The sequence below is a fragment of the Scyliorhinus canicula genome, chromosome 5, assembly GCF_902713615.1.
Source record: "Scyliorhinus canicula chromosome 5, sScyCan1.1, whole genome shotgun sequence".
Lineage (NCBI taxonomy): Eukaryota > Metazoa > Chordata > Chondrichthyes > Carcharhiniformes > Scyliorhinidae > Scyliorhinus > Scyliorhinus canicula.
In genome coordinates this window covers 22,234,204-22,251,082 of record NC_052150.1, presented here as the reverse complement: position 1 = coordinate 22,251,082, position 16,879 = coordinate 22,234,204, and the positions used below count along the sequence as shown (strand labels likewise).

Below are 16,879 nucleotides of genomic sequence, written 5' to 3'. Positions count from 1 at the left end.
CCTCCACCTTCAGATCCCTAATCAAGTCTGCCTCATTATACAGCACCAAATCCAAAATTGCCTGTTCCCTAGTGGGCTCTATCACAAGCTTCTCCAAAAAACCATCTCTTAAACATTCCACAAATTCCTTTTCTTGGGATCCACTACCAACCTGATTTTCTCAGTCCACCTGCATATTGAAGTCCCCCATGATTATTGAGATATTGCCTTTTTTACATGCTTTCTCTATCTCCTAATTTATTTTCAGCCCCACATCCTGACTACTGCGAGGGGGCCTGAACGTAACTCCCAGGGTCTTTTTACCTTTGCAATTCCTCAACTCGACCCACAGAGATTCTATGCCTTCGAATCTTATATCGCTCCTTGCTATCGATTTAACTTCATTCCTTACTAACAATGCAACCCTGCCCTCTTTGCCCATCTGCCTGTCCTTTTCGATAGGACACATATGCTTGTATATTTAGATCCCCTTGCAACCACGTCCCTGTGATGCCCACAACATCGTACCGGCCAATTTCACTCTGCACAACAAGCTGATTTACCTTGTTCCGTATACTGCGCGCATTAAGGTACAATACCCTCAGTCCTGCATTGACCATCTCCCTTCTCACACTTGTCAACTTTTTTGCTCTGCCTGAGGGTAATTTTTTGTCATAGAATTTACAGTGCAGAAGGAGGCCATTCGGCCCATCGAGTCTGCACCGGCTCTTGGAAAGAGCAGTGCACCCAAGGTCAACACCTCCACCCTATCCCTATAACCCAGTATCCCTTACCCCACCCAACACTAAGGGCAATTTTTGGACACTAAGGGCAATTTATCATAGCCAATCCACCTAACCTGCACATCTTTGGACTGTGGGAGGAAACCGGAGCACCCGGAGGAAACCCACACACACACGGGGAGGATGTGCAGACTCCACACAGACAGTGACCCAAGTCGGAATCGAACCTGGGACACTGGAGCTGTGAAGCAGTTGTGCTATCCACAATGCTACCGTGCTGCTATTGTTGTTCTCTTATTTTTTTTTCTCTAGTGCCCCTTCAGCTATACCACCTTCTAAGCTAACGTTCTGATTTCCACCCCCCTACTAGTTTAAGGGGTGTCTTTAGTTTTACTTTGATTGCCCGAGTTCCGAGATGATGGTCACATCCTGGCAGGAATTGCGATTTTGCCATGCGTGGGTAGAGTTCATTTAAAATGTTAAATATTTGGGCAACGCTGGCAACAATGTGTGCATTGTATAAGCATTTAAATTAGTTGCAGCTTGGTTTAAAAAGTCTCCAGGAAGTCGAGGTTACACTCAGTTGGCCCAAGATGTGAGACCATTCCCTTTTTCTGCTTCATGTGAAGTTGGGTCATGCCCTGACTGTGTTTGTGGTACATTGTTGCTGTGGAGAGAAGCAGTCCATGAATGTTTAATGTAGATGCATATTGGAGTGCAGTCTTCATTAGTGCAAGGTACAATAGAAGCCATCTGTTCTAAATAAGCATAGACTCTGGCCATGATAGCACAGTTACAGACATGCGAGGGGCCTGTCATACTGAGTTTTTTTTAATTTATTCGTTTACAGGATGTAGGTGTCATTGGCAAGGCAGCATTTCTTGTCCTTCCCTAATTGCCCTTGAAGGTGGTGGCGAGCCACCTTCTTAAACTGCTGCAGTCTATGTGGTGTAGGTACACCCACCGTGCTGTTAGGGAGGGAGTTCCAGGATTTTAACCCAGTGACAGCGAAGGGACAGCGCTAGCGTTCCTGGTCAGGATGGTGTGTGGCTTGGAGGGGAACTTACAGGTTGTGATGTTCCCGTGTGTCTGCTGACATACTTCATGGTGGTAAGAGTTCATGGGCTTGAAAGGTGTTGTTGAAGGAGTCTAGGTGAGTTGCTGCAGTGCATCTTGTAGCTTGTAGACACTGCTGCCACTGTGCGTCGGTGGTGGTGGAGGGAGTAAACATTGGCCAATGAGGTGACAATCAATGGGCTACTTTGCCCTGGATGGTATGAAGCTTCTTGATTGTTGTTGGGAGCTACACTCTTCCAGGCAAATGGTGAGTGTTCCATCACACTCCTGACTTACACCTTGTAGATAATGGGCAGCCCTTGGCGAGGCAGTATGTGAAATGAAATGAAATGAAAAATCGCTTATTGTCACGAGTAGGCTTCAATGAAGTTACTGTGAAAAGCCCCTAGTCGCCACATTCCGGCGCCTGTCCGGGGAGGCTGGTTCGGGAATCGAACCGTGCTGCTGGCCTGCTTGGTCTGCTTTAAAAGCCAGCGATTTAGCCTTGTGAGCTAAACCAGCCCCTGTGAGTTACCAGCCTCAAAATTCTCAGCCTCTCGCCTGCTCTCGTAACCACAACATTTTTACTTACAGCTGTTTATACCTAAGCAAGGGTTGCAGTATTAATATATACCTTGGGAGTAAATGTAGACCTGGACTGGACGCTTACTGTGAACTCTAACAAGTAATCAGCTAGGGTTTAATGGCAATATCTTCACTTTAGCTGTCAGTCTGGCCTGATTATGATTAGCAGTTCTCTTTCTTTTTGTCATTTTAAAAAATTGTTTTCTGTGACTGGGGAAGACACGTCAACAAGCCTGTTGGGAGCAATATTTTTTCATATGTGCCACCTTGTAGTTAATTAGCTCCTGCCTGTTACTAACGTAGAACATCATGACCTCTATTTATATGAGGCAATGGTTGTCTTACCCTAATAAGCAGCATTCATTCAGCATATATTTTTTGAAGAAGATAATTACATGGTTCAACGCCAGTCAAATTTGTGGCCTGTTTCTGGACAGATATAGCACTATTTTTTTAAAAAAATGACCATTATGAATCTTGTTTCGGGGCATTCCTAATTGTTCATTTGAGAATGAATTGCCTAATGTGAAAGGGAGTTGTATTATCAAGGCAATTTCTCTTGGACACAATCCTTCATTTGTGCTCTTAACTTGATTAGAGATGCAGTCATTGTCCTCAATACCGTGCAACATATATGAAATCACTGACTCCTGCTGGGAAATGTAGATCTATGAGCTATGGATGATGAGAATTGACCTCTTCTGTGGAAGCCCACGGGTTCAAAGGAAATTCTCACACATGAAGGATGGTTACTTTGTCAAGGTATCATAAGGGAACTGTGTGCCTCAGTACCTTCAGTTGCGTAATGGATGCAGCAGTAATGCAAGTATCTTATAGTAGTAATGATAATAATAATCTTTATTGTCACGAGTAGGCTTACATTAATACTGCAATGAAGTTACTGTGAAAAGCCCCTTGTCGCCACATTCCGGCGCCTGTTCGGGTACACAGAGGGAGAATCCAGAATGTCCAGATTACCTAACAGCACGGGACTTGTGGGAGGAAAGCGGAGCATCCAGAGGAAACCCACGCAGACACGGGGAGAGCGTGTAGACTCCACACAGACAGTGACCCAAGGGGGGATTTGAACCTGGGACACTGGCGCTGTGAAGCAACAGTGCTAACCACTGTCCTACCATGCCGCCCACAGTGTCAGTCAGTCAGTGATCCAGAGCAAAAGAGCCCATGTTAGGGGATCAGGGGTTATGGGGAGAAGGCAGGAGAACGGGGATGAGAAACATATCAGCCATGATTGAATGGCGGACCCGACTTGATGGGCCGAATGGCCTAATTCTACTTCTATGTCTTTATGGTCTTATGGTGATTAGTACTACTCTCCCAAACATTCACTCCCTCCACCACTGACGCACGGTGGCAGCAGTGTGTACCATCTACAAGATACACGACAGAAGCTCACCAGGCTCTTTCAGCAGCTCCTTCCAAACCCATGATCACTACCAACTAGAAGAAGAGCAGCAGATACCTGGGAACCCCATCACCTGGAGGTCCCCCTCCAAGTCACTCCCCATCCTGAATTGGAAATACATTCCTTTACTGCTGCTGGATCAAAATCCTGGAACTCCCTTCCTAACAGCATTATGGGTCTACCAACACCACATGGACTGCAGCAGTTCAAGGAGACAATTCACCACCACCTTCTGAAGAGCAACTCAATAAATGCTGGCCTAGTCAGCGATGCCCACATCCTGTTAATGAACAGAAAAAAATATTGTAGCTGGTACTTTTGTGACATTATGTAGAATGTCTAGATTATAAAGGTACTATCGTAATTGACCACTAAATGGAGCTAGATGCAGAACTATATAAAGCATTGACTCTGGCTTCTTGGAGAGGACCAGAAAGAATACAGAAGAGAGACCTAGAGAGTGTAGAGTACAGTTATAGATAGAGCGTAGAGACTAGTGTTAATAGATTACTAGATTATTGCTTGCTATAGGAGTAAGTGGTCGAGCTTTAATAAGTAGTCATAAATGTTAGCTTTGTTATTGAACTCAGCTTCTGTAGTCTTTGTGAACACTATGCCACACATCCTGATAATAAGAATCACAAAAAACACCAAACTTGTCCCATTCCTCACAACTTCCATGTTGACTTTTGATTTCTATCGGGCCTTGAACAGCCTCCGAAATGAAGCTCCTGCAGCTCCAAAACACTGAATACATGAAATAAGCAGGACGATAGAAGAATATAGAGCCAATAACAGTCTTAATGAACCACAAAACTTGCAATCTTCCATTTTAGTCTTGAAATGCTCCTGTGGCTCTCAACGGGTAGTGTGTGTTTGCTTTAGTTTTCTTTTGTGAGATTACTGTAGGAGAGAAATGAGAGTCTGTGGGGTTTTTTTACATTCCAATCATTCTACTTCATAATATTCTGCAGGTGGAATTACCAGGAAATCATTCCTACAGATGTTATTTTATTGGAAATGCGTGTATGTTTTCATTTTTGAAGACTGTTTTCTTAATAAGTGAATGGTTCCTGGAAGGTCATGGAGATCCTTTGTGTTCATTCATTTGTAAAGAGTGCATATTCTTGTACGTTTTCTCTCTTTCTCTGGAGTCGTGTTTTTCCCCTTTAGTTATTTTTGAAACTTGTCTCGCTGGGCAATACACCAGTGCCAAACTTGAGTTGCCGGGTCATTGACCTGCTCCCAGTCTGTTGCCAATGGCTCAGCATGCTTGCTGCTGCTTCATATTTACACAAGGCCTCTTTCCAATTTTTCACTCCTACTACTTCAAAGTGTCATGTTCATGCCCAGTACCTGCTCTTGTTCGTTAGGGAGCAGTAAGGACAGATTGGGCGGAATTTTCCCATTTTTCGGCAGCCGGTGGGAAAAATGGCACTGCGGCTTTCTCCGCCACATTGTGTGGGAGACGGTCAGTTTGATTAAAATTGAAGGGCAAGTCCCGCGACGTAACGCTAAAGGGATGGGCTCTGATTGAACCTGCCCACCAGCAACTTGGTGATCAGAAGATGGGGCGCCATTTTTTTTTTTTAAATCTCAAAAAAAGCAAAATCGGAACTTTCTCCCCATGCCCCCCCCCCCCCCCCCCACCCACCCCACCCACAATACAACCCCGCATGGCTGCCTCTAGCGCCAGGGTGCAGTGCCAGGGTACTGCCTGGGCATGATCCTCTTCCCCATGAGTGCACTCACCTGAGCTCCTCTGGTGGGTTTTGCTCACTAGTTTGCATGTCGTAGCAGACATGTCGCAATTCACGTCGGCATGCAGCGTGGAGGTCTGATAATCAGATGTAAAATGGAGAACACGATGTTCAATTTTGGGATTCCTGTTACATTGTTGGTGGAGGCCAGGACAATCGTGTCAGTCACACTCTTGCAGTTCAGCTGACTGAACCCACCTGGTGAAAACAAGAATGGAATACCCTCGCGCCCCCCCCCCCCCACCCCTCCCCCCCCCCCCCCCCCCCCCCACCCCCCTCTGCCAATAGTGCAACTAAACCACACTGATCGTGCTTTTTCAGTGAAAACAAAAAAGAGAGATGGAGTGTGGTGATGCCAATGTTGCAATGTCGGAAACATGACAACCAATTTGCGCATAGAAAATTCCTCCAAACACTGTCATAGTAACCAGATAATCTGTTCTTGCAATGTTGATTGAGGGATAGATGTTGGCATGAGACAACAGGGATGTAATTGCCTGTTGTTGTTTTCCCGCCTAAAGAGGGCAAACCGAGCATTGGCTTACTGATTTATCCAGGTCTATGCCACCTCTGACAATGCAGCTCTCCCTCAATACTACATTGGAGTGCCAGTCTTGAATTTTTGAGCTCCAATCCTGAAGTGGGACTCGAACCCACAATTCAGAGGTGAGAGTGCTACCTACTGAGCCACTGCTGCCAATTGGGTGACTAGGCTTTGTTCTGATTACTCTTTGATAATTAATGGGTAGGATGATTAACGGATGAGGAGACTATTTGCTCTCAATACAGGCAACCCAAATATGTTTCCCAGCCTTTTTATTTATATACAGCTTGGATGGCTGCGAGCGGAATCCAGAGACCTTTCTACGTAGAAGCAGGTGGAATTGGAAGAATGGCGGCACAGTAGTTAGCACTGCTGCCTCACGGTGTCAGGGACCTGGGTTCAATTCCGACCTTGGGTCACTGTCTGTGTGGAGTCTGCACGTTCTCCCCGTGTCAGCGTGGGTTTCCTCCAGGTGCTCCAGTTTCCTCCCACAGTCCAAAGATGTGCAGATTGGATGGGTAGATTGCCCATGCTAAATTGCATGGGCTGAAGTGGGGTGCTCTTTCGGTGGGTCGGCGCGGACTCAATGGGCCGAATGATCTCCTTCTGCCCTGTAAATTCTCTGATTCTATGAATGTCACGGCAGCCTTTCCTCATGATTAGTTGCACAACTGCAGGAGTGTATTATTGTACTCGCCTCTCATTTGAAATAAGATGCATAACATGGGTAGCTGAAAAGAAGATGAGGGTGAAAAACCTCAAACTTCTAAGGTATGAGGAAAATATGTTGGATTTTCTGTAACTTCCCAGTGATAATTACTGGAATGTTGAATTCAAGATAAGTTTGGAACCATTGTACCATTTTGTAATTTGCTGAGCAAATTTCAAATGCTAATCTTCAGCCATTAATGTCCTCAAAAATTAAATAATATATCTTTATTCTGAAATAGAAACCAAGAGTGTTAGAAAAGATGATCAGATCTGGCGGCATCTGTGGAGAAAGAAACAGAGCTGAGTTTCAGGTTGATGACCTTTAATCGGAACAGGGAAAAGCAAGAAATGTTATGGTTCTTAAGCGATGGAAGAAGAGAGGGTGTAAAAAGAACAATTGGGAAGATCTGTGACCGAGTGGAGGGCAGGAGAGATTAAATGGCAAAAGAGTTGGTGGCGCAAGGCCAAACAGAGTGGCAATGGGCAAGTGATGAAACAAAAGATGTGTCTGGAGCAGGTGTCAATGGCAGGATCCTGAATAGCCACCATCCATAAGCGCAATGAAATGAATTTTAAAAACTGCAAAAGGGAAAGCAAGCAAAAGAGGGAGAGAGATTGCAATCTAAAATAGTTGAATACAACATCAAGCTTTACTTAATTGGAATGCTGCAGTATGCCATGGAGAATAAAAGTGATGGGTGACTGGAAGCTTAGATTAGGCTTGTAGACTGTACAAACTTTTTCCGCAAAGCAATCACCCTACTTCCGTTTGGTCTCCCCAATGGGGAGGAGCATCATGAGCAGTGAATAGAGTAAGCGTTAAAGAGGTGCCCGGAGGAAGTGTTTGGGGCTTTGGCAGTGAGAAAAGACGAAGTACAAATTGCAGCTCCTGTGCATGTGTGTAAAAGTGCCATTGAAAGGATTGGGGTTGAGGGTGATTGATGAGTGGACCAGGGTATTGCAAGTGGACCGGTCCCGATAGGGGAGGAGGAGATGGGTTTGGTGGTGGCATCACAACGGAGGTGGCAGAAAAACGAGAGGATAGTTTGTTGGAATACGAAGGTTGGTGGGGTGGGGGGTGAGGATTAGGTGAATCTTATTATGGCTGTCGGAGAAAGGGGATAGAGAGGAGCATAAGTTCATTAAATAGAATGGATGCAGTAAATCACCTTGTTGATTATGGCGTGAAATGAGAAAGAAGGAAAGGCACATTGGAAGTGCTAGTTTGGAAGGTCATATCATCAGAAACTTTGTGGCAAATGGGGAAAATGGAATGGAATTCTACAGGAAGCAGGGTGTGAGGAAGTGTAGTTGAAGATTCTGAATCATTTAATTTGTATTGTGATCAGTTTTGAATGGTCAATATCTGTGTTATTCACAGAACTTGATTACAGCAGTAAAACCATTCCCTCTGCCTATGCAACAGAAATGCACTCTGTCCGACCCAGTCAATAATCCTGGTTCTTTCAGTTTTTGCTCATGAAATGCCTTGTTTTTAAACATTTTTTTTTATAAATTTAGATTACCCAATTATTTTTTCCAATTAAGGGTCAATTTAGCGTGGCCAATCCACCTACTCTGCACATTTTTGGGTTGTGGGGGCGAAACCCACGCAGACACAGGGGAGAATGTGCAAACTTCACACGGACAGTGACCCAGAGCCTGGATCGAACCTGGGACCTCGGCAAAATGAGGCAGCTGTGCTAATCACTAGGCCACCGTGCTGCCCTGAAATGCCTTGTTATTACAGAATCACAGACCTGCCCCTCACCCTAGAGTTTACAGGGGCAGTGAGAGATTATTTAGATTTCATGGAGGTAGGTAATGTGTAAACATCCATAAAGACTCCTCTCCAACAAGTACCTGTCCATGCAGTCAGAAAATCAGGTGCTTCCCTCTCTCGCCAGTCCCAACCTTGTTTTTCTCCGACCCCGCTTTTAGAAATTTCCCTCCGAAAACCAGGTTGCCCCATGGCCTGACCCACATGGAAAGGTTTGACCCATTTGGAGGCTTTTACTCCACAACTCACTCAACAGTTTGGTCTCCTGGCATACATCAGATTCCGAATGAGCAGATACGGCGGCAGAAAATACCTGCTGCCCTAGCTCTGAATGCCTTCAGTAAAGTTCCTCCCCGTAAGCAGAAGTTGGCCTGGGGTGGTTGGTGGTGGAGGTAAGTTGCAGAGGTTTTGTCTGTTTAAAAGTGCCACGTCATAAACTCCTGAGAATCACTTGGGCCCAACACAATCAGGTCTCTGCTCTTTTGGTGTGGGTGAGCGTTGCTTCTGCTGATCTTCAAACAACATTACCGTGGGAGACCCAACAGGCCTCCATGGACTTTCAGGCCTCTGATTTTCACCAACTTTCTTTTGTTCACAACAATAAAAAATAATGCAGATGGGCAGACGTGGTGCTCGTGGCGTATTTCCTGTCCCGATGAGAAGGTGTACGGGTGCACAGTGTGCTGAAGAAAATATGCATTTTCCTTTGCTTTTGCCCTCCTGGTGTTTATCAGTGATGTGTGTTCTAAACATGTAGACACCATTCTGAGATTATAGGGTATTTTCCACATGCAAACTAATTCTGGATGGTTATATAACTTCTATTATCTATGCTCATCCCAGAAAACAGCTGCAGATGGCAAGAGACAGGAAGTCATTGTGTTGGACTCAAAGCGGAGCAATGCCATTAACATTGGACTGACCGTATTACCTCCTCCGAGAACAATCAAGACTGCAATTCTGAACTTTGACGAATACGCTTTGAACAAGGAAGGCATTGAGGTAGGCATCCCCCTTGATTTCTCTGTTCCTTTCTGCCAGGGGTAGGCGTCTGGGATCAGTCAGCCTCGGTTTTAAGGCAGCCTGGTAATGTGTCTCAGCTGGTGTTATTTTTAATACCAGAGTTAGCATTTAAAAGAAATGGCAAAGCAGCACGGTTAAAATAACGCCACTCCTAAAATCCCAGCTTGTGTGCAAGTAAACCAGCCTGGTCTTGATTTCCTGCACATTCGCTGCACTTCAATCATGCTGTCAGGGGCAAAGGTCAAAGCTGGGGCCTCCAAGTGGAATTGTGGGAATTGAGTTACCCCGGGTAACCTGAGGTAAAGACGAACAGGAAAGAAGGTCCAACTATACCTATTTAATCCTTATTTAGCCCATGAATTTCATTGATAAATAATGGAATGTTTTCTTTGTTCTAATACCAAACATCAGCATCAAATCAGGCACATCAGACGGAACAACGTATTCTGAAGCAGTATCCAGTACTTCAGTTTTGTTGAAGTACCCAAATTAACAACAGTGGTGATTTTTAAGTATTACGGTTCAGATGTGAGTGATGGCATTTATTTTCCACCTTTTTCAATGGGTGCAGGATTTTTGACACCCGACTGGTGCATTTGTTGGCATTCATAGAATTCATAGAATTTACAGTGCAGAAGGAGGCCATTCGGCCCATCGAGTCTGCACTGGCTCTTGGAAAGAGAACACCAAGCCCACACCTCCACCCTATCCCAGTAATCCCACCCAAGTCTAAGGGCAATTTTGGACACTAAGGGAAATTTAGCATGGCCAATCCACCGAACCTGCACATCTTTGCACCGTGGGAGGAAACCGGAGCACCCAGAGGAAACCCACGCACACACTGGGAGAATGTGCAGACTCCGCACAGTCACCCAACCGGGAATCGAACCTGGGACCCTGGCGCTGTGAAGCTATTATGCTAACCACTAAGCTACTGTGCTGCCCGTTCGAACTGACTGTAACTGGTGTGAAACACCGTATAGAGAATACAGAACATCACCGCCCTAAACTGACTTTATTTCCTGACCCTCTCAACTCTGTGAATAGGGCAAGGGGAAACGGATCATCGAATGAAGCCATTTAATATATTTACGATCTTGCACCGTATCTCAAACAGCAGCGTGGTTTGCCACAGGAAATTTATTGCAACGAAAGTGCATTTTTTTTGTTGCAGATAATTTGTTATGTAGATGTTCAGGGCAAACACTAAATAATTAGACATGCCGCTGCAATTCGCAGTCACAAACATCACATTTAACAATGTTCGGCCTTGATTTTCTGCCTTGATTCTGGTGCCTTTCTCTGATATATCTGTTTCTAATAGACTCCGGCCCCATCTTCCCAATTTATTTGATTTAAAAACACTGATAACCTCCAAAGTCAGTGATGAAAGCTGCGTTTTCTTGAAAATGCTAACCTCATGGTTGAAATGTCGACTGTCAACTTGAAAGGAAAGCAGTCGGCATACTTGAACAATCTTGCAGGGTTAAGATTCCTCTGTGTGCTCTATAAACCAGCTTATAAAATGTTACCAACCCTGTGGGGGCCGATAACTTGGAAAATGAAATTTGAAACTTTCAGTTAATAGCTGAACTGATGACTTGACAATTTCACATTTGAAGATGTTTACCAGGGCAGACTATTTATTGAACGCTATTTTTGCCGGCCACGTATACTACGGAACGTTTAGCACAACCAAAAAAAAGAATCAGGTATACTTTACATTGCCCTTTAAGTGGACATCAATTCTCCTGGAGCCGGTCTAAAATTATTTTTTGCCCCCGAGGGTTTGCTTCTCATCCTTTCCTTTGCCAGCCAGGGAAATTTTAACTCCAGAACCATCTTGCAAAGTGTGAGGAGCTTCTCCATTGAGTTAAAGCTAGGTAAATCTTCCAGCCTCGTTAAAACTCCTCATGAGTTTGGTCTTTCCAATCTAAACACAAGCTACCACCCACGTTCCTGCGCAGTGAACCGCAGAAACTATTGGCCTCTAGTTGCTCTCTCTCTCTCACACACAAACTCTGTCCAACTGCATGCTTTTGAGTTTGTGATATTTCAGAAACCCTTGCCCTCTGAAGGCCCATCTTCAGGGCAACAGAATCACATCATCTGTGTAGAAATGCTGATTAGCTATCTTTGAGACCCCAGCTCACTTGCTTTGTAAGTAAATGGATAGTTTAAAGCACGATTGTTACAATCTGATATTTCCTTTTTTTGGAGGACTTTAAAGACTCTCCGTCTACCCACTGTTAGCACATAGGCCGCCGCCATTTTCTCCAAGTGTAAACGCCTTGTACCTTCTTCCCAGTTAAACAACCTGGGCCCCCATTAAGAGTTAACATTTAAACCACCAGGCTGGCTGTCAGGCAGACTTTAGAACAAGTCACATGAGCTCCCCCATTTTACCTTGTATTAAAGACACAGGGTGTGATTTAACGTGCAAAAAGCCCGTTTTTGGCACATATAGTGGGGTCTTTCGCAGTGCCTGCAGCGCCAAGAGCAGCTCCGATATTAAACAGGACTCTCTTTTTTTCTCTCTCTGGCCTCGGTTGGAAAGGCCCCACTGCGGCCACACTCACCAGTGCAGGAAGAGATTGGGTAACATTTATAAATGCCAACCCAACCTCTTCAGCCACTCCCCAGACACCACACCATGACCTCCAGACCTCCCCATTGCCCCATATCTTAGGGGGTCCTCGAGCCCCCCCCCCCCCCCCCCCACCACTCCCTCACCCCACCTCTTAAGGGCAGTGCACCTAATACCCTGGCAGTCTCCTTACCAGTCTGGCAGTGCCACCAAACAGTGCCCAGGTGACACCGCCAGTGTACTCCGGTGGCAGCAGGAGTGCCAGGTTGCCACCCTGCCCAAAGCCTGACCATCCATGAGCATCTAAAGCCCTGGGAGACCCCAAGGTGCCATTATGCCTGGTAAATGTTTGAGTGGGCCAGTGCTAAAGTTTGAGTGGGGCCATATCAAGGCCTCCCAAGCAAGGGCTTTCGTGTCCCAGGGCTCAGGAAAATCAGGCCTAATGGCTCACTTAAATATGTAAATCTGGATCTCGTCCAGTGAGATCCAGATCACAACATCCCGTGAGATCTAATGGGATGTCGTTGACGGCCTTGTCACGTCACCGAGTCGGGCTGCTGCGAGGCCGTTCGAATATGTTCTTAGTCCCAATGCAATAGTTTTATAAACCTTTATAATTGAAAGCCATACTCTCTTCCCCTCCCACCACTCGACACACATCTTGGCAGCATCACAATGTTTTAACCTCCTTCAACCAAGCTTTTTGTGATAAATAACATTTCGACATGAGTGTTACTTGAGATCATGTCCTTCTAACTCCGACATTGCTACGACTGAGCCATAGTTGACAATGGATATGTCTGGGAGAGAACGTCCATTTGACCCAATCATCTTTGGCCCCAGTATTGCATCTAGTTTCATTTTAACTGTCCCTGTTGCAGTCTCTAATATTCTGTTTGGCAGTTTTTTTTTTCCAAATATTATATCCACAATGGAAGAAATGTTCTTCAAATCTTGGGCGGAATTCACGCAGCCAGGGCCGGGCCAGAGAATCCCCACGACCGGCGCGAATCACGCCACGCCGCCCCGACACCAGCACGCGATTCTCTGCAGAGCGGAGAATCGGCACCATCTGTGCCGGCGTGGTTGGTGTGGCGCCAATCGGGGGGCGCGTTACGCGGCCAGGCCGCCGATTCTCGAATGAGCCGAGCGGCCGTCGCAAAAACGCCGAGTTCCACCGGCGCGGTCCACACCTGCGCTCGGTGAGCAGGAACTCGGCGTGGAAGGGTTGGGGGAGGCCTGAGGGGCGGGGGAGCCCATCCCCGGGAGGGACCTCCACTGTGGCCTGGCCCGCAATAGCGGCCCAATAATCAGCGGGTCGGCCTCTCTGGCTAGAAGCTTCCTTTCTTCTGCGCCAGCCCCTGTAGTCCTGTGCCATGTTGCGTCGGGACTGGCGCGTTGAAGGAAGCCACTGCGCATGCGTGCGTTGGCGCCGGTGCCTCTGCACATGCGTGGATCCCGCCTTGCCTAGTTCACGCCGGGATCAGTAGCTGGAGCGGTGTGAACCGCCCCAGTGCTGTGTTGGCCCCCTGTAGGGGCCAGAATTGCTGATCCTGAGGCTGTGTTGACACCATCGAGAATGCGACGGCATGAACACCGCCTCAGGATCACAGAATCCCGCCCCTTGTATCTGAAGTCATGTGTAAGAAGGACATATTCCCCATCTCCATATGTTTAATGCGCAGAAGCTAACGGATCGAAAACTGGCCAAAATACAGACTTTCACTTTTTAACTAATTTTGTTACTGAATTTCCTTTCAACATTCATCACGGGTTTAATATGTTCACCATTGAAACATTTACAAGCCATGCAAAATGATTGTACATCACCAGTGCCAGTCTTTGCCCAAAGAGTGTTGTTAGACATGCCAACATCAAACGTCAGACAACAGATGAGAATTACGATTCTCTCCTGCATATCGGGAGTCTTTGAGGTATAAAATATTTAATTGCCAGCATGGGGGGATAGGACGGTGGGAGAATCACTCACCTTTGTCAACTGTATAATGAGGAGAATATCCATCTTGGGGTGGGGCGGGTGGGAGAGAATCACTCTCACCTTTGTCAACTTGTCCAACGTGGGAGGGTCACTCTCCAATGCAAATTGCAGAGACTCGTGTCAAAAGATTCCCAATTCCTGCAGATGATTATCAATTAAATGGCTTTCATGTATCTGATTTCATTTTAGAAAATCCTGACCATGATTCCCAGTGAAGAGGAAAAGCAGAAGATCCAAGAGGCCCAGCTATTGAATCCTGACATTCCTTTGGGTTCCGCTGAACAGTTTCTACTAACCTTGTCTTCCATTAGTGAACTCTCGGCCAGACTCCAGCTCTGGGCCTTCAAGCTAGACTATGAGACAGTAGAGAAGGTAATTCCAACTAGAAACAAAGTCATTTGTTGTACGTTACAGCGCTTGATTAACAGCGTGGACTATGATATCCACTCCAACAGATAGCTCAATAATATTCTTTGGGACCTTGATTGCACCATGGATATCAATAGAAATTGCTAACAGTATGGACTATTAATGGAAAGTGATGTTCGTTTTCCCCAATGATAATGAGGTGCAGCATCGTTATGTGTAACTATCCTCATAAGAGAAACATATCAAGAAATGTAAGTTTGAGCAGAACAATGATAGCGTAGATGATTTTAATTTGACATTTTAAACTCTTGCACTTTATTGGTTGCTGACGGAATGGTTAACCTTTAAGGTGCAGCATTCTATAGTATGTCAATGGTGCAACTGTAGTTTGAAAGTGTGTCCTGAAAGGTTCCAAAAGGTGATAAATGTGATTTCTCTGAAAATGGTCACTGTTCAATCCTGAGCAGTTGATGCCACAAACTGAGTGAAGCTGCTAAACTGTAAGGACATGCAAAAGGTGGAGTCGCTCTTCTGGTCTGTCATTTAATGCCATGGTGAAGGAGCAAAGCTTTGTAGATAATATTTAGGGCATTCAAGTGAAAAATTATACCAAAAATTCCTTTCCCGAGGCTCCTTTTGCAATGAACAGCTGACTTCTTGATCGTAGTGTTGCTTCTGAGACTTTGCTTTATTGGATGATCATAGATAAATTGTACACAACACCAAATGTTCTGACCATGGAGAAATGGCATGTTTATGCTCTACTTACAGGAAGTTGCAGAGCCTCTGCAGGACTTGAAAGAAGGAATGGACCAGTTAGAGAACAATAAAAGTTTAAGATATATCCTGGCAACAATACTGGCTATAGGGAACTTCCTAAATGCATCAAATGTAAGTTTGAGTGCCGTCTTTTTCTGGTTTGGTTCATTATTACTTTATCACATGCACATCTTGGGAAGAGATCTTTGATTTCTCATTAAAATGAATTATGTTTGCTATTCCATTATAAGTTTGGACACCCACCAAACTTGCAAAATAATCTTCCTCCCTGACACGTACAATATTATAAATGAGCTGCAATTGTTTGCAGCACAGAAGGATCTTTGGTCCATGATGCCTGTTCTGAGTCTCTGCTCGAGCACGCCCTCTCCCCGTCACCCATGATTCTTGCTCTGATTCAAATGTCAATCCAACTTTTCCTTCAAGTGTAATGTGTTGAAATTTTCTGTGATTGTGAATAAATTCTCAGCGCTCACCTGTAAGCTTCCTATGGACCTTTGCATGGCAAGTTGCTACCGGCTAAATATTCAAACAGTGCAACTCCCATCAGTGGAGCATTTTAGGTCTGCATGAACGGGACAAGTAGCTATAAATATCCCCTTAACTAACCATTTTGAAGAATAAGTAATTATAGAATTTACAGTGCAGAAGGAGGCCATTTGGCCCATTGAGTCTGCACCGGCCCTTGGAAAGAGCACCTTACTTAAGCCCACGCCTCCACCCTATCCCCATAACCCCGTCTAACCTTTTTTTGGATGGAAATTTATCATGGCCAACCCACCTAATCTGCACATCTTTGGACTGTGGGAGGAAACCGTAGCACCCGGAGGAAACACACGCAGACACGGGGAGAACATGCAAACTCCGCACAGACAGTGACCCAAGCCGCGAATCGAACCTGGGACCTTGGGGCTGTGAACCAACTGTGCTAACCACTGTAATACCATGCTGCCCATAGTGCTGCACAACTGAATTCACAACTTAATGAGCATCACAGAGTCTGAATTAGGAAGTAAAGTCAAACCAAGTATAGGAAGTGAGATAATGGAAGGGAGAGAAAGAGTTAATTACGAGAGATCAGGAAAAATAAGTTAAATCAACAATTAAACCCGGAAGGAATGGGACTCCGAACCTGTAAAAGTTACCCTTTGGTTCTGAAGAAGTGGTATACCAGTAATTAAAACTTGCCATACTGCTAAAAGAGATGAGCACAGTAAGAAGTCTTACAACACCAGGTTAAAGTCCAACAGGTTTGTTTCAAATCACTAGCTTTCGGAGAACTCCTCCTTCCTCCGGTGAATCATGGCTAAAAGGGATGGCGCAGAAACGTCAATTCATTTGAATAGACACCCAAACTATGAGATGCTCATGCACCTCGGATAGGAACTTCAGATTTTTGTGTCCAACCAGTCATGCCCGCTGGTGGATTTGCTCCCTGATATGCAAATGAATAATGGTGAACCCTGCTAACTTTGTTAATATTTCACTGAAAAATGCAGTCCACAATATTCTCTACCTAATCCAAGCGATAAAAGCT

The 16,879-nt window shown here is 45.3% G+C and overlaps 1 protein-coding gene across 19 annotated transcripts in view; it reads left to right on the top strand.

The window, feature by feature from the left end:
• Nucleotides 1-16,879, top strand: part of fhod3b (formin homology 2 domain containing 3b) — a 678,530-nt gene that overhangs the window by 589,052 nt on the left and 72,599 nt on the right. For all 19 annotated transcript variants that reach the window (XM_038796751.1, XM_038796753.1, XM_038796754.1 and 16 more), the window contains 3 exons: nucleotides 9,428-9,586; nucleotides 14,383-14,565; nucleotides 15,334-15,453. In XM_038796751.1, the coding sequence (XP_038652679.1) occupies nucleotides 9,428-9,586; nucleotides 14,383-14,565; nucleotides 15,334-15,453 (462 nt within the window). The remainder of the gene's footprint in view (nucleotides 1-9,427; nucleotides 9,587-14,382; nucleotides 14,566-15,333; nucleotides 15,454-16,879) is intronic.